Raw genomic sequence first — 22228 nt, forward strand, 5'->3', positions numbered from 1 at the left:
ACCAGAACGGACTGAATAGTGATGACATGCAAGGGACTCGACGGGTTGTTCATCAGACTCGACGAGTCGAGTCGCGAGTCCCCGATTTTCCCCTTTTGAGTTATTACGAGTGGAATCAGTGAGTAGGAGGTGGACTCAGTGAGTTGGGTCACGGACTCAGTAATGGAGGGACTCGGCGAGTCAACGCCCTGACTCGGCGAGTCCAAGGCAATCTTCTTGCCTCAAGAACGGACTCGACGAGTTATTCATACGACTCGGCGAGTCGTAAACTGGACATATTCATAGGATAAAGGAGGACTCGACGAGTTGTTCATACAACTCGGCGAGTCAGATGAAGACGGACTTAGTGTTTGTATCGAGTAAGAACTCGTCGAGTCTGTGCTAAAACTCGGCGAGTAGAAGCGTATAGAGATTTGAGGAAAAGATAGGGAGTCGGCGAGTTGGCGAACCAAGTCGAAGAGTCAAGTCAGCTAGCAGTTGACTTTGACCAGGAAGTTGACTTTGATCAGGGGTAAAATAGTCATTTCACCCTCAGTTTAGTTATCAGTATTTGATTGAGTGTATATATGGGAATCGTAGCCGGGAGGGATACCGGAGCAGCAGCAGACAGTTCCCGAGTAGCTTCTTCAGCAACCAGCCTACGAGGTGAGTTTCCTTTTAGTAGGAACGGGTCTACGGCCACAATGCCGGCCCGTTTAGTTAGCAGTAGTTCCGGACGTCGGTCCAATGCAGTAGTTCAGTGTGCTTGAGGTCTTTGTGATTCAAGCATGTCTTTGTGTTATGTGTTCCGGACTTCGGTCCGATGCAGTATGCAGTATATGTGTTTAAGCCAGTAGTTGTGAATATGCCATGTTATGTTCAGTCAGTTCCGGACTTCGGTCCGATGCAGTTTCCAGACTTCGGTCCGATGCAGAGGGCAAGGCCCTGGTTAGTTTCGGACTTCGGTCCGATGCAGTTTCCAGACTACGGTCTGATGCAGAGGGCAAGGCCCTGGTTAGTTCCGGACTTCGGTCTGATGCAGTTTCCGGACTTCGGTCCGATGCAGTGGGCAAGGCCCAGTAGTTGTTTTATATGTTATTGTATGTTATGTGGTAGTTTGGGGGAACTCACTAAGCTTTGTGCTTACAGTTTCAGTTTTGGTTTCAGGTACTTCCGCTAGCAAGGGGAAGAGCTCGGGATGATGGCATGGCACACACCACAACTTCAGTTTAGCCTGGGAGTTCACTCTGATAGTTTGATATGATTTGACACATTTTCTTATTTGATACATTGATTATAAATTTTTGAGATACACGTTCCATGATTTTATGATATGACATTTAATGTTGTGATTTTTAGTAATGTTGAAACAAAAATTTTTGGGTCATATTTTTGGGTTGTTACAACTTGTCTTAGACTTCGTCCTCGAAGTCTACTATCTCGAACAACTCTGGGTAGTGCTCCCTTATTTCCTCCTCGGTCTCTCACGTCCACTCTGATCCCTTGCGGTGATGCCACTGCACCTTCACTAACTGAACAACCTTGTTGTAACATCCCAAAATTCAAGACCAAAAATTTCATTTTAATTAAGTTATTACATAAAACCAAAAGTATAAAAACATTTATAATAATATCTCATATCAAAACCAAAGTGTCAATAATCAAAACATAGTATCATAAAACCATATCAGAGTGTAATCCCAAAGATATCATGTGCGGAAAACATAGTGTGATGCGTTGCGATCAAGTCGGCTCCTTTACTTTGAAAACAAAGTACCTGAAATCAAAAACGAAAACCGTAAGCACAAAGCTTAGTGAGCTCCCCAAATACCACATACCATACATATCAACATACTGCCTAGCATATCTGGGTACTGGCCTACCCCTTCGGTCTCTTTCAACCGGATATTGTCTAGCATATAAGCACATAACTGGCATACTGTCATACATAACCATGAGCCATACATAAATCATAATCAATAAAGATGTTATGTGCCAAGCATAGTCTTGCCATTATGCCACGGGCCGTGTTCGACCTAAAAACTGTATTTTGACAGTTTTTCCTATCTTTCATATTACGGGATGAGGGTCATTTTTACACAGACACATCATATCATAGCACATTTTGTGAGAGGATTTCGAAGGTTTTTGCAAAGGTTTGATCAGTAATCATTTGGAAACATTATTTCTAGTATTTGTAAGTTGTAATTGCACATTATTTCCATCCTTTAAACTTGTGATCTTGTTCTAGCCATGTGTGGCTAGAACCCTAGTTTCTCCAACTTCATGTCTTGACTTCTTAGTTATGATTTCAATCATATGACTTGATGTTTGCTTTTAATTTCTATCTAGTGAATTTGATTTTGCTTTAATCGAATGTTTGATTCTAATTGTGATTCTTATTGGCCATTTGAATTAGGGTTAGGTCATTCAAGTTATCTCTTTTACAAGATCCGTAATTGTTTTGTGAAATTGAACAAGTAACAAGCACTAAACTGATTTCCATTGAATGAATTTAGTGTAAATCTTATTTCACACACTCTTATGCTCCCGAGCTTGTGAGGAGTATTGGGTGTTGTTGGGAACATTCACATAAAATTTAATGCGATCTTTCAATCTAATTCTAAGAGTGTGTTTAGATTAGGTTAGTAAGGTTAGGGTTAATCAAAGAGCTTGTTTTGGTTAATTAATGTGGTGAATGGGAAGTGTTAGAGCTTGTTAACACTTTCAAGTACCAACTTAGATAGAATTGAGCAAATATCATGTTATCTTGGAATCGCATTGCTAAGTTGTCATACATAGAGTTGGAGCGCTTACAAAGTCCGAATTTAATTCACTCGTTTAGTTGATTACTTATGTTTTTTATTTTTTGTTTAATCATTGCATTCTAAACCCCCCTCTCTTTACTATTGGTGACCATAGTACCTTCTGCAAAGAGGTATAGACCAATTGTCCCGTGTCTTTGTGGATCGACCCTACTTGCCTTGTACTACCTTTTAGTGCAATATAGTCGTGTTATTTTGGAGTATATCGTACCCCTTTATTTGTTGGTTCTGACACGCCTAACATGACTCATGAGCATTCCAGATACGAGGTGAGGGGTAATCCAGTCTGTAAAGTTGTGGTCCCGTTACATGCTTTTATTATGTGTACTATTTGTTATGTATCGGTATTTTGTGGGAACTCATTAAGCTTCTGGCTTACAGTTGTGCATTTTGTTTCAGGTACATCGGATGATCGCGGGAAGGCGAAGGCTTGATCGTGCACCTCCTCATATTTTATGTTATGATTTCTGGGATTTCTCTGATGTTAAACTATTTTGAAAACAATTTGTAAACAATGGATGGTTTTGGAATGTTTGAAAAGTTTAAAATTATTCATGAACTTTATGGATGTTACAGATGGAGGCGAAGTGATCACGACACCAGAAGCCGGAAAATCCACTCCGTCAACTGGAGAAAGACCATACGTTTCTTGCAAGGTCTCGAACTCGGAAGGTTTCGGAACAAGACCCATCAAAGTCGCCATAGCAGAAAATTATCAGAAAAAGAGAAAGCAAATGAAATGTAGAAAGAAAGTAGGAAAGGCGGAGGGGTTTTCCGGACTATAGGGAATGAGATAAGGGGCAGAACTTTTCAAAACTCTGACACAAGTGACGTAACCGCCAGAAAGGATGAGCGGTCACGTCGCGGAAATCGAAGCGCCAGGTGAACGAGGCCTCGACGCATGTAATGACAATTAAGTCCAAAACATCATTGCTAGCTAGCAAACACTATGACTACTGGACTAGGGGACTTGATGACGCGCCCCTTAGCGCGGGCCAGAAGCAGAGATCCCCCGAGCTAGAGGACCCCTCAGCTGGTTTGGCTAGGCCCAGCATAGCCGCCCCAGCAGGCCTCCAGCCCCCCAGGCGTTCCCTTAGGTTGGGACATCCGCACGGAAGGTTCGGCTTCGCCAAGGACACCTTCCGCTATACGAAAAACGTAACGGCTCCAAGCGACAAGGAGTATGCTCAGAGCATTACCGCCTAAATCAATTGTTGGCCCTGACACAATGAGGAACACGATTAACCAATCAGGACGACGGATCTTTTCGGAGCTGCAGTCCTTGTCCCTCGTACGGACCAGCGAGGGTCCTCAGTATAAAAGGACATCTACTTTTGCTTTAGAGGGTAAGCTATCTTTCCCGACTCTCACTACTCTCTCCCAAATATCTCACACTAACTTGACCGTCAGAACGTTTTCTCGGGACCTCCTCCCGGAGAACGGCTGACGGTTTTGTCTATTGTGACCTCGCAGTTTCCCTCCGACGTAGGAACACATCTTTAGAGCAGGTGGTCGGAGCGAATGTCGCATCATCGACCAAGTCAATTTATGCCATAACCCCATCAATAAACATGATGCTTGGAAACTTTGTAAACTTCCCACCATGATGAAGTTCAATAGTAAACATAGTAGGATTTCCCGCTGCAAAAGAAAAAAATGAATGTTAGATTTTGAAAAGTTTTCAACTTGATCAAATACATAGGATCTTGCCGTAAAAAATGAGTTTTTTATTAGGATTTGCTTATGTCACGTTATTAAAGGTGGGAGATGGAATACAAATAACCAATTGATATTTGGGGATAATATACGCAAAAGCCTTCTAATTGTCTCAAATGCCAGTAACGTTAGAAAGATATATATATATATATATATAATAGAAAAAAAAAGGAAGATGTGAAAAAATAAGAATGCCCTCACATAGAGTGCATATGGTAGTTAAACCTATGGACCAAATCCACCAAAAGAAAAGATTTAAGTTGTGAATATTCATGCAAATCAAAAATTTACATTGAAAAGATTTTAGAAATCATCTATATTTTTACTAAACCAAAAGAATTATAGGATAAAAAAAAACAGAAATAATAAAACAATAAAAACTCCAAAAACTTAAATAGATTTTTTTTTTTGGCAACTTATTTAAGTAGATACAATCACAAGAATGGATCATCAAACAATAAAATTTGTAGTACAATTATCAATAACCAAACAATATACAAGTATTTTTTTTCCTAAATCTTTCCCACAAAATCAGCAAAGAACTCTGACGACCACCGTCATGGATTCAATCTCTGAAAACAAAATGAGCTGTTTCTTTAAATAATCTTTCTGTATCCCACGAATCCGCTTGCGAATCTGAGAATACCCAAATCCTCCCCATTTCCCTCTCTCTCACACAAAAACACACAGTAAATGGCGATAAATGCAGTTGCCCTTTGGTCTGTTCTTCAGACCCCACTTTATCGTAGCTTCTCAGATCAAGATACGTGTCCCTATAATTTTCTTTTCTTTATTCTAATTTTATCCTCAAATGAGGAAAACAGGAGAATTATTATTATATAAAAAAAGGACAATAACATGTGCGGGTGTATCAGATCTTTCGATTACATAAACCCATGTAAAAAGCTTTGAGCTTTAAGCGAAATAGAAGAAGTAGAAGAGGGAAGCTTTCATCAATGGCTTCCACTTCTTGTACTCTGGTTGTATTCATCTTCTTCAGCTGTTTTCTGTGCTTTTACATTTCGCCATTTGCAGAAGCAGCTAGCAATGTGAGTTACGATAGTCGGTCGCTTTTCGTCGATGGTGAAAGAAAGCTTCTTATCTCAGCTGCTATTCACTACCCTCGTAGTGTTCCTGCTGTAAGACTACCCACTAATTTCGAAGTTATGATTTTAGTTTAATTTTCAAGAAAGATCTTGGATTTTAGCTAAATGTATTTGGGTTTCTTGATTTTTTTTATTTTGCTTATTGAGTTTTGATATTCTTGAATTATTATCATTTGAAATACTACTAATGTTTATTACCGAAACAGTCTATTAAGGAAATGTATGTTGTTAGGGTTAATTAGGCTAAAAATCTAAAAATGGAAAGTAATGAAATTGGTTGATTTGTTTGAAATATTACTGCTATAGGAAAGTGAACCATAATGCTATTAATAAGGGTTTAAAGCTTATTTATTAATCTTTATTTCTTCGTTTTAGTGGAGAAATGATATAAGTCTATAACTTTTTTTATCACTTTTCAAGTTATCCTGAGGTTATTAGGCTACTTATATGAAAGTTTTGAAAATTCTACTTCTAACCAATGTTAATAATGGGTAACATGTTACCCTTTTGCTAGTAAAACTTTTCAATAATCTAGTTTGCATTGTGTGATATGAAAGTTTATATGAGAATGGAAACTATAGCTTTATGGTGTGCACTTTCTTGGATCAAATTCTTCCAAAACAATACAATTCTCACCAAAAATGACAAATTTACTTTATTTTTGATTAATTTGACATAAGTATATGAACTTTTGTTGTGATAGATGTGGCCTGGATTGGTGAAAACAGCAAAAGAAGGAGGCATAGATGTGATTGAGACGTATGTATTTTGGAATGGACATGAACCTTCACCAGGCAATGTGAGTGTCTTATTTTGTAAATAGAGCTTCATTTGACTTTTCAAACCATAGATATCTGAATAAAGTGTTATTTGAATAAATGATGTTTATATATATTTGAGAAAACAATGGGAGGTGGTAATTGTAATTCCACTTATGTTTTTGATTCATTCACTTAAGAAAAAAAAAGGTGTTGGCTTTTATACACCTCGTCATGATTCTTTGTATTCAATTAAAACGAGGGGTATAAAAGTCAAATCACCTTTTTTTTAAGTGAATGAATCAAATACTTAAATATCAATGGCACGTAGGAAAAAGAAACATAGTTAGGACTTAATGGGATTTCCTTACTTTTTGTGTTAAGTCGTTCTTTCTGTATCAAATCAAAAAGAAGCATAGTCTTGTTTTGTTCCAAAATGGTGACTAATTGATTATTTATTTATTTATTTTTATGTTTTTCTTGATGAGGTTTTTTTTAGTACTATTTTGGTGGAAGGTATGATTTACCAAAATTTGTGAAGATAGTTCAAGATGCTGGCATGCTTTTGATTCTCAGAATTGGGCCATTTGTTGCTGCAGAATGGAACTTTGGGCAAGTCAATGACTCATTATTTCTAACTTTAATTTATTTTCATGATTATTTATATGTTTATTTTGAGGATTTAATTTGTTTTTTTTTTAATTCCTATACAGTGGTATACCTGTTTGGTTGCATTATGTGCCAGGGACAGTTTTCAGAACAGACAATGAACCTTTTAAGGTGAGAAAAATGGTTAAATATTATCTTCTAAGTTTTTGCATTTTCAAAGTGATTTTGAAATTAGGGGTAGATTGGTCATTTTACATTCATCTTTTGGTTGAATGCAAGAAACAACAATGTAATTCCATTGATTTGTCCTATCTTTTAATCAGTTTCATAAATATAAACACATATGACTTGTGTAAAATGCAGCATTACATGCAGAACTTCACAACACTGATTGTGAATATGATGAAAAAAGAAAAGTTTTTTGCTTCACAAGGAGGTCCCATCATCTTAGCTCAGGTAAGTAAATGTTTTTTTCATTTTTTTTAATTGTTTAATAATCTTTTTTACTTTTTCTTAAAAATCGATCATCTTGAAATTGGTTTTAGCATACCACAAAGTTTCAAGCAACTCTGGTTTCATTTGCTTAAAAAAGACATATTTAACATTTATACAATCTTCAAACACACACATATCAGAAAGATATAGCAATTTTCAAAACTTTTAACATCATTTCTGAATATGTCATCAAATGATACAATAATTGTGATTTAATATTTTATAGGTGGAAAATGAGTATGGATACTATGAAGCTGCATATGGTGAAGGAGGCAAATCATATACTCAATGGGCAGCTAAAATGGCTCTTTCACAAAATACAGGTGTACCTTGGATAATGTGTCAACAATGGGATGCTCCAGATCCTGTGGTGAGGATTTGAAACATGAAAATAGGGACCAAAAACGAAAAAAGATTCTTTTTTGGACCAAAATTAAAGAAAATCATTACCTTAGGGACCAAAATCGACAGTTTACTTTTTTATTATAACAATTGGACTTGTGCATATGACCCGAAAGTAGTCATATGATTCAACGTGTAATAAAAATGATTCTATTTTGTAGTAAAGCTTGTGGAAATGATTATTAGAATAAATAATTATGCAAAATACAGAAAAACATTTGTACTTTCACAATCAGTTATATATTTTCTGTAATGATTAAATTTAAACCAAACTTTATACCATTATTTTTTTTTTTTTGTTGTTGTTGGTTATCTGGTTTTCAGAAAGGGCAAAATAATACATCACACTTTTACCATTTTATCGATTTAACCACTGGATTATTATATTTGATCAATTTAGCTAATAATCATTAAAAATAAAAAGACTTGTTTGTAATATTTTTATTACAGATTAATACATGCAATTCATTTTATTGTGATGATTTCAAACCAAGCTACTCAACAATGCCCAAAATCTGGACTGAGAATTGGCCTGGATGGTATGTTTTCTACACTTATTATTATTATTTTTAAATAATAACAACATATTTATATATTATTTTACTAATAATAACAAAATTACTTATATATTTGTGTGATAGGTTTAAGACATTTGGAGGAAGAGATCCTCATAGGCCAGCTGAAGATGTTGCTTATTCTGTTGCTCGATTTTTTCAAAAAGGAGGAAGTGTCCATAATTATTATATGGTATTCTTTTTTCTTTATAAATGTTATAAATATATAGCATTTGTAATTTCTCCATGTGTTAAGTTTATTGTTTTAAATTTTTTTTTTTTTTTTTTTTTTTAGTATCATGGTGGGACGAATTTTGGACGTACTTCTGGTGGGCCATTTATCACCACAAGTTATGATTATGATGCACCAATTGATGAATATGGTTAGCTTTTTTCAATCTTTTTTTTTTCAATCTATAATTGGAATGTTGTTATGCTTTTTTCTTGATAATAGCAACCTACTTACATTTCATTATTAATATAGTAATATGCAAAATGTACTTTTATAAGTATGTTGTGATTATAGGTAAAGAAATTTAAGTAGTTGTTATTATGGGTAAAAAAACAAATTACATTTGAAAAGTTTAGATTGCTATTATTGGTAAAGAATGCAAGTATAATACTTGACATTGCTATTATCAATAAAGAAACGTAGTTATCTTACTATTATGAGTAAGATATAGATTACATTCCTATTTTATGCGATTTTCACTTTATAAAGTTTCTGAATAAGTTCTAAATATTTTTTTTGGATGGATTTAGGGTTACCAAGGTATCCAAAATATGGGCATCTTAAGGAGCTTCATAGAGCTATAAAGTTGTGTGAACAAGCATTATTGAACAATAAACCGACTTTGGTTCATCTTGGTTCTCAACAAGAGGTGGATTTTTATCATCCCTTTTTTCATTCATGCTCACTCATCCCATGAAAATCACAACATTTTTATTTTCCGAAGCCAAACTTACCTATTTGCCCTTTGTCACTATTACAACATATTGGTGCTGCTAATCTTTCCGTATTCCGTTTTTCTCAATAAGTGTTGTCTAGATTAATGATGTTTATACTTTATATAATACTAGAGAAAATAGCGACACACTTGGGGAAATGGAATGAAAAAACTAAACAACGTAAGGGTAAATTTGTAAAAAGTTAGGACTTCTATGGGGAAAGCCTTCTTTCTCCATAAAGTCGTTCTTTCTGTATCTAGTAAAAAAGAAAGCTCCTATACATAATTTTATAAATTTTCGTTTGTAAATCTAATAACTCATGTTTTGAACCTTAAACTTTCAGATTTAATTCACAAGAATCCCCAATTTCTTCGTATCTTATCATATTTGATGTGATTTATTTTTTCTTTTTATTAGGCTGATGTCTATGAAGATGAATCAGGGACTTGTTCTGCCTTTATTGCAAACTTAGATGACAAAAATGAAAAAACAATACAATTTCGGAATGCTTCATATACACTTCCAGCATGGTCAGTCAGCATTCTTCCAGATTGTAAAAATGTAGTCTACAACACTGCAAAGGTAACTTCATTTATTTGTTTATAAAAGCATCCTACTTTCATCTTTTTCCTATTAAAGCATTCTACTTTGAAAAATCTACCCAATTATATAAAAGTAGGATGCTATAAAAAACAAATCATTGAAAGTACATTGCTATTTCTTGCAAATAGGTTGGATCTCAAACTTCCACCATTGAAATGATCCCAGAGCAATTGCAACCTTCATCAGCTTCACCACATAAAGATTTGAAACCACTTAGTTGGGAAATATATGTGGAAAAACCAGGGATTTGGGGAGAAGCCGATTTTACTAAAAATGGTTTTGTGGATCATATCAATACAACAAAAGATACAACCGATTACCTTTGGTATACAACTAGGTTCGTCTCTAATTTAAAAGCACTTAATAAAATTAACTATATGTCAAATGACTAAAATACCCTCAATGACCGTTGTAGATTAAATGTTGATGAGAATGAAGAATTTCTAAAGAAGGGAAACAAACCAACGTTGTTGATCGAGTCAAAGGGGCATGCTCTTCATGCCTTTGTCAATGGCATACTTCAAGGTTCTATGGTCAAGATACATTATTGAAAAAGTCAAATCATGATTTGACTTTTTTTTTGCTCATTATATTGTTTTTTGTACATGTGTTTTGCAGCTAGTGGATCGGGAAATGGTACGGTTTCGCCCTTTAAGTTTAAGAGTTCGGTTTCATTGAAGGCCGGGAATAATGAAATTGCTATTTTAAGCATGACTGTAGGCCTTCAAGTGAGTTACTTTTTTTGTTCAATATTTTTTCTTTTTAGAGTAAATTACACGAATGGTCCCTATGGTTTGGGATAATTTGCGTGTTTGGTCACTAACTTATTTTTTTAACTCGGAAGGTCTACTGTTTGTTTTTATTACGCGCTTGGTCCCTGTTTTACCTAAAAATACTGTTATTTAAATAGGGAAAAATGGTGGGGCATGTAAAGTAAGGTGAGGGGGTGGGATTGGGGGTGTGTTTATTTAAATAAATTAAAAATTCAAGGGCAAAATAATCTTTTTAGGTAAGACAGGACCAAGCGCGTAACAAAAACAAACAGTAGGGACCTTCCAAGTTAAAAAAATAAGTTAGGGACCAAACGCGCAAATTACCCTAAACCATAGGGACCATTCATGTAATTTACTCTTTTTTTTTATGTGTCTTGTTTATATTCAATAAATAAAATATTTATGTGATTGAATTGTGGGTCCCATCTAATAGAATGCAGGGTCATTTTATGAATGGGTTGGAGCGGGTTTAACGAGTGTGAAAATTAAAGGTTTGAAGAGTGGAATCGTTGACTTGTCTAACACCACATGGACCTACAAGGTGCTCTCTCCTTTATTTTGTTAATGTTTGACTTTTATTGGTCAAAATTTTCGATTTTATAGGATGTATAGAAATTAGTAAAATAATCCTCAATGGTATTTAATTTGAATAAGAACTTTTGGAAAATGGAAGAATTTGAAACCCTATGTTGAATTTGGATATGGAAAGTACTATGTTTGACTCTTTAAGTGTCTATTTGGTTTGGATGGAATAGAATTAACAAAAGAATGGAATTGACAAGGTAATGGAATAAGTCATTACATTTCATGATTGGGTTTGGTTAGCGTGAACTTTTTATTTCAATAAACCAAAAAGTTAAACATATTAAAAGCTCATTAGAATCCAAATGAGGTTATATCGCAATTTTCCATCCATAATGCAATGGAAAAGAAACACTCACTAACTAAATAATGAAAATTAACAAAATGGAAGGAATCACATTCCTACAAGAGTTGCCCATTCCGTTCCATCCAACAAAAAAACAACCTTTTGTTCCTTCGAATGGAATGAACCATTCCATTCCTTCCCCAATTCCATCGTACCAAAACACTACCTCAATATTTTGGCTTTTACAGGTTGGGGTAGAAGGAGAGCATCTTGGTCTATACGATGTTGATGGTTCAAAACACACAAATTGGACCTCAGTTTCAACACCACCAAAAAAACAACCATTGACATGGTATAAGGTATGTAACTCAAAGGGGGACTTTTATACTATATATTGTTATTATTACTTGTAAAATACATTTTCATATGATATTTTATATTCTATTTATATTTACTTCATTTGTTTTAGCCATGTGAGAATCATGATCCCCTTCTAAGCCTTAAGCTTGTGGGCTTGGGCTACCAATAACTTCCACCATGGTTTTGACTTTTGAGCATTTTTAAGTCTCATTTTGTTACGAAATATTGTTTTTTTAAGAATGAATGAGTAATTATTAAATCTTGTAGGCTATTGTGGACCCCCCACGAGGAAACGAGCCCATTGGGCTTGATATGGTTCACATGGGAAAGGGGTTGGCATGGCTAAATGGGGAGCAAATTGGAAGATATTGGCCTCGTAAAGCTCCAACCGATAAATGTGTTAAAACTTGTGACTATAGAGGCAAGTTTAACCCTGATAAATGCAATATGGGGTGTGGACAACCGAGCCAAAGATGGTAAAATCCCCCTTCTACCCATCACATAATAAGAGTTAAAGTATAAGAAATAGCAATGCACTTTCATTGACTTGTTTTTTATAGCATCTGAATACCAAGTAATGCCATAATCAAGTAGATTTTTCAAAGTATAATATACTAGTAAGAAAAAAAAATGAAAGTAAAATAAAAATACTATAATTTGGAAAACTTATCATAGTACAATGTTGTGATAGATTAAATAAACGATGCTATAATACACAAAATAATAGTACAATGCTATAATATCCTAGTAAGAAAAAAAAAAGTGAAAGTACAAGGCTATATTTTGTCCTATAAAACTTTTCAAAGTACAATGTTGTAATAGGACAAAGTGAAAGTACATTGCTATTTCTTGAATTTAACCCTGAGTGCTTAGATATGATAAAAAGATAATCTCTAATGACATTGTCATTATGCATTATACAAACTAGGTATCATGTTCCAAGATCTTGGTTCAAGCCATCGGGCAATGTTTTGGTGATATTTGAGGAGAAAGGTGGAGACCCTACTCAAATTAGGTTTTCAAGACGAAAATTAACAAGTCTTTGTGCTCATGTATCCGAAGATCACCCTTCTTTTTCCACCAACAACTTGCAAAAAAACATTGCAAGTTTGGAAATAAAATGCCCAATGAACATGCACATTTCGGCTTTCAAGTTTGCTAGCTATGGAACTCCTACGGGGACTTGTGATTCCTATTCCGTTGGCGATTGCCATGATCCCGATTCCACTTTCATTGTTGAAAAGGTAATTGCTTTTCCAATCCGTTCTAGACTAATATTTCAATGTTTGGTCGTGTGTGGTTTGCAAATTTTTACGGAATCGGAATTTGTGATTCCATTCCATGGTGTGTGTTTAGTTGGAAAATGGATGGAATTCACTTCCATCGGAATTCTTCAAAATTATATGTTTTGATTTCAACGTTCCTAGGGGAAGGTGGAAATAATTCATTTCCATTCTCCTTTTTTATGAAAAGACCAAAATACCCTCGTTATATATAAATTGAACTAAAAGAAAACAAAACTTTCATTTTCAATCATATTCATTTACAATAACCAAAAAATATTTAGATAGATAAAACTATAATGTTCCTTCATATTCCAATTCATTTGACAGATTCCCTTCCTTACGTGATTCCATTCCATTGTTTTATACAGCGATGCTTAAACAAGACCGCATGCATCATAGAATTAACCAAAGAGAATTTCAAGACCGAACTTTGCCCCGGAACAACGAAGAAACTTGCAGTACAAGCAACATGCAGTTGAATCCAACCATTTTTACATACGTTCGATTAAATGTTTTATATCACTATGAGTTGTTTTCTACATAGGATTTGAATTTAAACATGTTTTGTTTTTCTTTTTTCAAAATCTTGGGAGGCCTATCATTCATTTTCATATTCTATGAGAATAAAACTTAACTATATGTTTTTCTTTTTCTTGTGATGGTTTTTTAAGGGTTTTCTATATTTGGGCGAAAACGTCTTTTTAACTTATATAACCAATCAAGCTTCAAAATCAGTTGTTCCAAAAGTGGCGCAATTTTCGCCACATTTTTTGTGAACTTGTTTCATTCTTTCTACCGATTTGCAAATACCACTGCAACTCCAATCGAATGAAGCAATGCACACATTGCCCGTTTCTGCTTTCCATTCGCACTCTGTAATAATAAAGTCAAAATTAATTTCCACACTTGAAAAGTCAAAATGTTGACTTTTTTATATAAAAAAAAATTTAGGATGATATGCACCGGGAGGGGTCCCACAACACATGTTCCGATCATCAATGTGCTCTACATCAAGACCAATAAACCAAGCACCGAGTGAGACATCTTCGTTTGCATACTTATGCAATATTTCCCTGATCAGTCAGATAAGCTGTATATCAGTGTTTTTTTACTTAATACAAAAAGAACGATTTATAATAAGAAATTAGGAAAATGAGATTTTTCCCCCATCCAGTTCTAACTTTTTTTTTTTTTTTTTAATTTTGTTTTCCAAAGTATGTAGTCGTTTTTTTTTTAAACAAGAAAGTAAATAGCTTAAGAATAATTACTGATTGGTGGAGATATATGCAGCAAGATCGCTTGAAATAGCATAAATTTGTCCAGTAGCATGCCGAAAATATCTATTTCCTTCCTCACCAAATTTCCAATATTCTGGTTCATGGTATTTAACATTCCTAAATAACACAAAAAGTCAAATATACCCTCTGTAACAATTTATGTATTTCACTGTTAAAAAAATTGCAATTCTTAGTAAAAGAATGGAGATGTTACTTTTGAGAAAGAACAGGACCAGATTTCATGCAGCCCATATAGACTCTAGGCTTAGTTTGATGCCTATGGAGGCTTGAAGCTAACATGCCTGATCATAAAGGGCAAATAAGTAATTTTAGCTTTTGAAAAACCCCAAAATGATTTTTTTTTTTTTTTTTGAATATATATACCCAAATTGACATGAACATCATCGTCCACTTTGACATAAAATTTTGCATCCCAATTGGCGTATGCAGTGGCAAAGAATGTTCTTGTTTTGGCTGTTAATTCGTGATACCCTTCAACATGTTTCTGAGGTGATTGATAATAATAAAATAAAATCAGATATTGACTGATCTCAAGGGTAAAAAAAATATTGAGTAAATGTGTGTTTGATCTTACAAGCCTCAGAAAGTCTTTATGTTGTGATTCCTCAGAATCTATGGCTCGATCCAAAATGCTTTTGGATGTTGCACTACAAAAAATGGAAGGTTAGTTTGGTCATTTTGTCTTTTTGCAAACAAACCATCGTTCTTAAACAGATTCAAATTCGTTTATTTTTGTAAACTACTCTCTTTTTAAAGCATTTTTAAAGAATTATCCAAAAGTTGATCACTTTCTTGAAAATATAATACCAAGTTGTTTGAGGTATTTTACAGAATATATAGTGCTAAAGAAAGAGACATTTTTGCATATATATTGGAGAAATATTATTTGACCAATTATCAAACACAAACATACACTGAAAAAGAAATGAAAGATCGCATCACCTATGACCAATTATGAAACGGACAACAATACCCTTTTCCTTCTCAAGCTGAATTAACTTTTCACCTAGTCAAGAACAAAGATTCACATGTTATTACAATCTCACAACACAATATATGGTAAGCAATTACATACATGGTTTTTTAAGACATGCACTTTAAAATGCATGGAATTTGATCAACAATCATGTAAATGACAAACGTACCCCTAGGCATCCATGTTTCTCTAACTGAATCACGCCTTCTTCTGCTACTAAAAGCAGTATTAATCCCAATAACCACAAATGCTTTTTTCCTTCTTGAGTCTTTTTCAGAAACAGTTTTGTTTGCTTGTAAACTTCCATGGTTAAGTTTCTCAGGTGAACTTTCAGCAATAGGAAGCTCCATTCGCAGCTTTGAAAGCGAGTTTCCAAGTGATCTGACAGCCCTCCAATTAATGATACATTAGTCTTTACCATTAGATCGATATATTTGTAAAGAACATGCAATTATGTTTAATTTTTCTGTAAAGCGTTCACTAATCACTATATAGAATGAAATATAGATTGATAGAAAATCATGTATGCAAAGAGTGTATTGATATGGAAGATTGGAAATATTCACCGGATTGCTTCATCAGATTTGTGAATTGCTCCGAGTATATCAGAATCCTGAATCAAACCCATTGAAATCCCATCAAAAAAATGTTGATGAAGAGAACGATAAAATTCAATTTCATAATGTAGGTGTTTTTGAAGAACAGTTTAACCTTATTTGTTATGCAATCATCGGAAATAATTTTGATTTCCTGTTCACGTCGCCGCATAACCTTCCCATCGGAATCAAGCGGAGCCCACACCCTACAATCATCATTACAATAACCCCCAATTTCAGTTCTGATTCGTGATCAAATGCGATTAACTCGACACTCCAGGCTTCTGATTTGAGAAAATCAATCAAACAATTGATCGCATATGATCAAGTGGGATGTGCAAAGTCATTAAGAAACCTCGATTTCAGTTATTGATTGATGATCTGTAAACAGACCTGTTGGTGAAGATCATGCCGAATGCGAAGCTGAAGGTGCTGAAAATGAGTATCCATTTGGGTGACACTTTGCGTCCAGTGTAACGCGTGTTCTTCATCTTCTTCTGTTCGCGCGCGAAGTGGAAGAAACAGATCCAACTATGAAAAGTTTCGTGTGTGTGAGATGATTACGCATAAATGTTTCGATCTGCATCGTGAATGAATCCATTTTTGTGGTAACTGATTCTCGCAAAATCATGGCTTTGCACACAATATTTGTTCATGTTCTATAAAATCGATTTTTAGAAAATAACAAATAGATATAGTCATGCAAATAACTTGTGGATTTTTATTTTTTTAATATTTTTTATTGTAAATAATTACAAAATATTGATGCGGTTTTAACGTTATAGAATGATTAATTATGTTAAATTTTCGTTTTATAACATGAAATTCATATTAAATAACATGGAATATTGGAATATATGTGATATTCATATTGTATAAGATCAAATACATATTAACAACTTGAAAATTCATATTAGATCAACATGAACTTAACGTTATTTATGTGTGTTTCAAAATTTATTACATTGTTTACATTTCATCGTATATGTATTATGCAATGCAGACGTGTATTAGTTGTTTAAGAAATTATTTTCTTCCGTGTTTTGCCCATGGTACATTGCAAATTAGTTTTCTTGGTTTTTGAGAGCTTGGCTACACTATGGATACACAACTAAGCTTTAGCCTACAAGGTAAGGTATGGGCCGTTGAGGATGGATGTTATAGCATCCAAACCTTGTCATCTCACATTCCAACATGTTATAATCTGGAGTGAGGGTGGTGTTCCCGTGTTATAACATGGTGTTGAGAGAGAGAGAGAGTACTCCTATTTCAATATGTTATGGCGCCAACGCCCCTTATCATAACATGAAGGTGGGGCGGTGTTCATGGTGTTATAACGCCATTATGACATGCCGTATAGGATCTCAACGCCCGAGCCTATACCCAATAGCCTTAAATCTAGGTATGTTACACAAAATTACCTAATAGTTGCCTTTATAACTAATAGTTAATAGCTGAAACTGTAACTTTTATCTGTGTACAAGTTTGACAAATGTAGTTGTAATATTTTGAAAGATGTAAAATGACATAAAACATAAAAGCTAAACCTTCTCAAAGTTACCTCAAGTACTTTTTGTGTTAAGAAATTTTTTGCTTCCGATAAAAGTTTTAAAAGAAGACAGAGTTTGAATATTTAATTAGATTATTGTAGAGTCTTTATGAAGTATTTCAATATTGCATCATTTGCTCATTTCTACATAAAATACTTTTTTTTGCCTGAAAATATTTTTTTATTTTTTCCGAAAAAACCCTCAACTTTGTATTTTTTTTTTCCAAAAAAAACCCTCAACTTTCTAATGCTTCTAAATAAACCCTTAATTTTTTAGTTTTTCGCCAAAAAAAATCACAATGGTTAAAATCAAACGATTTCGAGTTCGTCGGCAAAGCTTTTCGATCGATTGAGAGTCTGTTTCTTCCCGATCGTTTCTTCTTCCTCCACAGCAAAACTTTTCGAATCCACAATGCAGTTTGTTTTTTTTTTGGTTTTTTTATGTGGTTTTACTATTTTACCCCTGCTACGTCACTTCCTCGGAGAGAAAACCCTTCCGCAGAGGGTAAAGGTGTTCCGCAGTGCAGAGGGTAAAGGTGTTCCGCAGTGCCCCTCTCTGCGGAAACCTTGGTCATTTAATGAAAATGTCATTTTGTGGTTATTTTTTTCAAACACCCCTACTTTTTTGTTATTCCACAAATTTTCCCGCTTTTAAATGTATAAATATCTTTTTAAAATATAAATATGCTTTCAAATATACAAATACGTATTTAAATATATAAATATGTTTTTAAACCTATACATACCTTTAAAATATATTTATACCTTTAAAAAGTATTTTTTTTTTTTTATCTTTATAATTATATTTATACACACACCACACACATTCATAAAAATATATAATAGAAATAAGCAAAATCAAAATACCCAAAGTAAAAAAAGTATTAATATTAGTAATTATCAGTGTTACACATTATATATATAAAGTCTGACTTGTATTCATATAATGAGTTTACGCCTAATGGTAAGGCGTTTGGATTGATTGTTTGTCGACTCGAGTCCGAATCTCGCTAGCTCCGTTTCTTCTTTAATCCGTTACGTGTTCAAGTAAAGGATGAATTAGCCACCATGTTGGAAGAAGTCCAATCAACGCCAAATTAGCCTTTATTTTCAATTACATATATTTGCCAAAAGTTTAACCACATAATTTTATTTGATCAAAAAACACATGCATTTGTCTAGTTATTACATAAATCATGAAAAAGATGAAACGTTGTTGCATAAATGCACATTTACAACCCTTTCAAGATCTCTAAGTATAGAAACTTCACTATTTAATACCTAAAAAGTGAAAACTTTACATGAAATCGATAACCCTAATCTCACTTATACATCATAGCAACATACTTTCATCTTTTATAAGGTTTAACATGATACTTTTCAAATTCTGAAGAAAATGAAATCGACTCATCATCAAGTTTTTTCTTCAATCTCCTCCATGTCCTCAACATATCCGATTGTATCAACCCTTTATACAACGTCTCAAACGTAACCTTTTGTGGCAAAATCCCTTTTTCAATCATTTCAACAAAATATTCACACGCATCTCTCCACTTTTCCTTTTCACACAATCCATGAACCAACAAAGTGTATGAATCCAAATCGGGCCCACAAACACTACCCTTCATATCATCCCAAATCTCTTTCACAAGATCAAAACGATTCAAATCCATAAACATCCCCATAAGTATGTTATACGTATGCGTATCGTGTAAAAAAACACAATCTTTTTTAATTTTCTTATACAATCTCAAAGCACCATCGATATCTTTCCTACCTCTATATTCCTTAAAGAAACAGTTATACGTTGTGCCAGATGGCGTAACCCCATTGGACACCATTTCATCAAGCAAAATCTCAGCATCTTCAAGATGCCCACATGAACAAAGACACTTTACAACAGATGTGTAGGTTGCTAAAGTTGGATGAATCCCTTTATCTTTCATGATCTTTAACTTTTGAAGTGTGAGATTTGGCTTATGTGCACGGCTATAAACATGTAGGATAATTGAATAAGTAGTAACATCAGGGTCAACCCCTCTTTGTGGCATTTCATCGAGCAGTTTCTCTGCAGCTTGAATTGTTCTTGTGAATCGATCTTCAGGGTGTAAACTTGACTTCCGACATATTCCATTTAACAAAACATTGTAAGTAACAACATTAGGTTCGATTCCATTACTCACCATCTCTTTAAAAAACTTATCAGCCATCTTGGGTTTGTTCATTTTACACCACCCGTATATCAGAATCGTGTAAATCTTTGCATCAGGTTCAAATCTCCAGTTTTTCCATTTGTTGAACATCTCTGTAGCAACTTTTGGGTAGCCATATTTACAAAGGGTATCAAAAAGAAAATAGAAGTCATGAACGGGTTGTTGTTGTTGTTGTTGTTGTTCTTCAGTATCGTTTACCACAAAACAACCCATATCATCAAATGCACGGATAGCTTGGCGGGTTAGACCCGCGGATATAAGCCTCCGGACCAGGACATAGAAAGTGGTGGAAGTTGGGTTTACACCATTTTGATCCATTTCTATGATCAATTGCCAAGCAACATCGAATTGTCTAACTTTACCTAATATGTCGATCATGAGGTTGTAAGAATGGGAGTCGTGAGAGTAGTGGGATTGTTCTTTAGCCCATGAGAAGAAAGCTAAGGCGATCTTGGAGATGTTTTTGAGACGAATTAGCGTTTGGTGGACAAGAATTGGGGAAATCTTGATTCCGTTGAGTTGTAGAGAGGATTCCATGGTGTGGAATGGGTTATGGTGTTGGATGAGCATTTGAGAAATTAAATCAGCATCATTTGATGGTTCGAGTGAAACAAGTGTAGGTTTTAACACACTTTCTGGTATAACTTCTTTGGGTTCAGAAGTGGGGGAAATGAATGAAGAAAGTGAGCGGAATTGGAACAAACTGGACATAATTCGAGAGTGGCTGAAACGCAGTGCCATTGGAATTTGGAATATAACAAACAAGCGAAGCTATTCAACTAGAAGAATGAAGAAAACATCAATGAGCTACAATTTTCATGGCGATTCTACTCTTTTCGCATCATAAGCTGAGTGTGTCTCCGTATATGACCGAAATTGGAATACCAAACAGCTACAGACAATGGTAAACCCTAGAAAAGAAGTTCAAGTTTGATCGAGAGTTGTGTGCTTCGAATCATTTGATAAGCCTACTTAATTCGTTAATTTAGGGATGTAAAATCTATGTAATTCACGAAGTGATGAAACAAATTTATGTAAATTATGGGAAAACAATGGCAGTGTCTAACCTTAATCGAACGAAGAGATACCGACGGGAAATGAGAACAACGGCGGCGGTCGGCGGAGCGAGGGTGAGGTTTATGCGCGCAGCAAGTTATGTTTTAATTTGTTACTGAAATCGCTAAAAAATAATAAAATATTTTTTTTCATAAATAACTGTCAGTTTTGTGATGTCCGGTTTTGCTTTTGTAAAGTTCATATTATTGCGGAAATAAAAAATTTTATAGAGAAAAAAAAAATCGAAGCTTTTCTTTTTATTGTGGTGATCTTCAAAACTTATTTTCAGAGCAAAAAAAAAAAGTTTCCTAATATGAAAAAATGAAGTCGGAACCCCCTTGATGAAATATATAATGTTGGAGCCTTATTATTATTATTTTTCTTTTGTTTTCTTCATTTAATCCACTTTCGTGCGTTGAATTTGTTCATAACACCCAACAAATATAGAATTAGCATGATTTAGCTGCTCCCAATGATTCTGAAGTGTCTGATTATTTCTCTCCGCTTAGGTATATTATGACGATACATATTGTAATATTCGGCTACACGACGTCTGATCTATATTGATCAATATCGATTGTTGAGTTTTTGCCTATGTTAAGCCATGAGCTATACAACAATATGTCATCTTGCGTCGTCTACTGACTATTCCTTCTTGTTTGCGTAGTTTTTTTTACGATTGTTTGGTTTCTCTTGCAGCGGATGTGGTTGAAAATTTGGTTTATATGGGTAAAATGGCATTTGAAAATTTGGTGGACCAAAACTGAAACTAGAAGGCTTTTGAAAACTAGGATTCATCATTGAATTATTGTATACTGACGTACGAGGATTTGTGTCTTGAGTATTATCAACAGGGATATAAGATGCATTTTAAGAGAAGTTTTAAAAAAATGGATTAAAATGAGGCTTTTTGGATCTATATTATGAAAATTAAATGACTGTGGATTGCAGACATATGTCTATACATGTATATGTATTCTAAACTAAATGCTTAAAAATTTAGGTGTGTGCACTATAGATAAGTTATCAATATACTATTTCACAGTCAAATTATATTAAACAATTATTTGTATACTATTTCTCTGTAAAATAGGACTGTATGCCGTGAGGATTTGGAGACAAACAAAATGAGGATTAATATTGTAACATTCGGTTTGTGATTCATGTTTTTGTAACGTCTTTATTTAAATATTTAATAATGTAAAATAAATTTAAAATTTATTATTATTTTGTTATTTTATATTTAAAAATGTTATTT

At 34.2% G+C, this 22228-nt stretch overlaps 3 protein-coding genes across 3 annotated transcripts; 1 reads left to right on the forward strand and 2 right to left on the reverse strand.

Moving 5' to 3' along the window:
- The first annotated feature begins 5357 nt into the window (after positions 1–5357).
- BGAL10 (beta-galactosidase 10) lies at positions 5358–13919 on the forward strand. Its single transcript, XM_079086925.1, has 19 exons — positions 5358–5659; positions 6330–6425; positions 6884–6996; positions 7098–7164; positions 7357–7449; positions 7715–7858; positions 8341–8429; positions 8532–8637; positions 8740–8827; positions 9207–9325; positions 9810–9974; positions 10124–10332; positions 10411–10520; positions 10614–10723; positions 11202–11309; positions 11885–11995; positions 12264–12472; positions 12925–13240; positions 13651–13919. Exons 1-19 carry the CDS (start codon positions 5477–5479, stop codon positions 13759–13761), a joined length of 2547 nt encoding a protein of 848 aa, XP_078943051.1. The 5' UTR covers positions 5358–5476; the 3' UTR covers positions 13762–13919.
- An 81-nt stretch (positions 13920–14000) lies between these two features.
- On the reverse strand, positions 14001–21078 carry LOC145167690 (beta-1,3-galactosyltransferase 7-like). Its single transcript, XM_079086927.1, has 12 exons — positions 20982–21078; positions 16546–16732; positions 16268–16358; positions 16123–16169; positions 15726–15937; positions 15523–15586; positions 15155–15227; positions 14944–15064; positions 14774–14861; positions 14551–14676; positions 14246–14355; positions 14001–14155 (listed from the first exon to the last, which is right to left on the reverse strand). The coding sequence occupies exons 2-12, from the start codon at positions 16641–16643 to the stop codon at positions 14001–14003; spliced, it is 1185 nt and encodes a 394-aa protein (XP_078943053.1). The 5' UTR covers positions 16644–16732; positions 20982–21078.
- Positions 18836–21065, reverse strand: LOC145167689 (pentatricopeptide repeat-containing protein At2g13420, mitochondrial-like). The gene has a single exon (XM_079086926.1). The coding sequence runs from the start codon at positions 20653–20655 to the stop codon at positions 19051–19053; it is 1605 nt and encodes a 534-aa protein (XP_078943052.1). The 5' UTR covers positions 20656–21065; the 3' UTR covers positions 18836–19050.
- Positions 21079–22228: the final 1150 nt, after the last annotated feature.

Source organism: Lactuca virosa, chromosome 3 (genome assembly GCF_052849685.1).
Source record: "Lactuca virosa cultivar CGN04683 chromosome 3, Lactuca_virosa_CGN04683_v6, whole genome shotgun sequence".
In the NCBI taxonomy this organism is placed as follows: domain Eukaryota; kingdom Viridiplantae; phylum Streptophyta; class Magnoliopsida; order Asterales; family Asteraceae; genus Lactuca; species Lactuca virosa.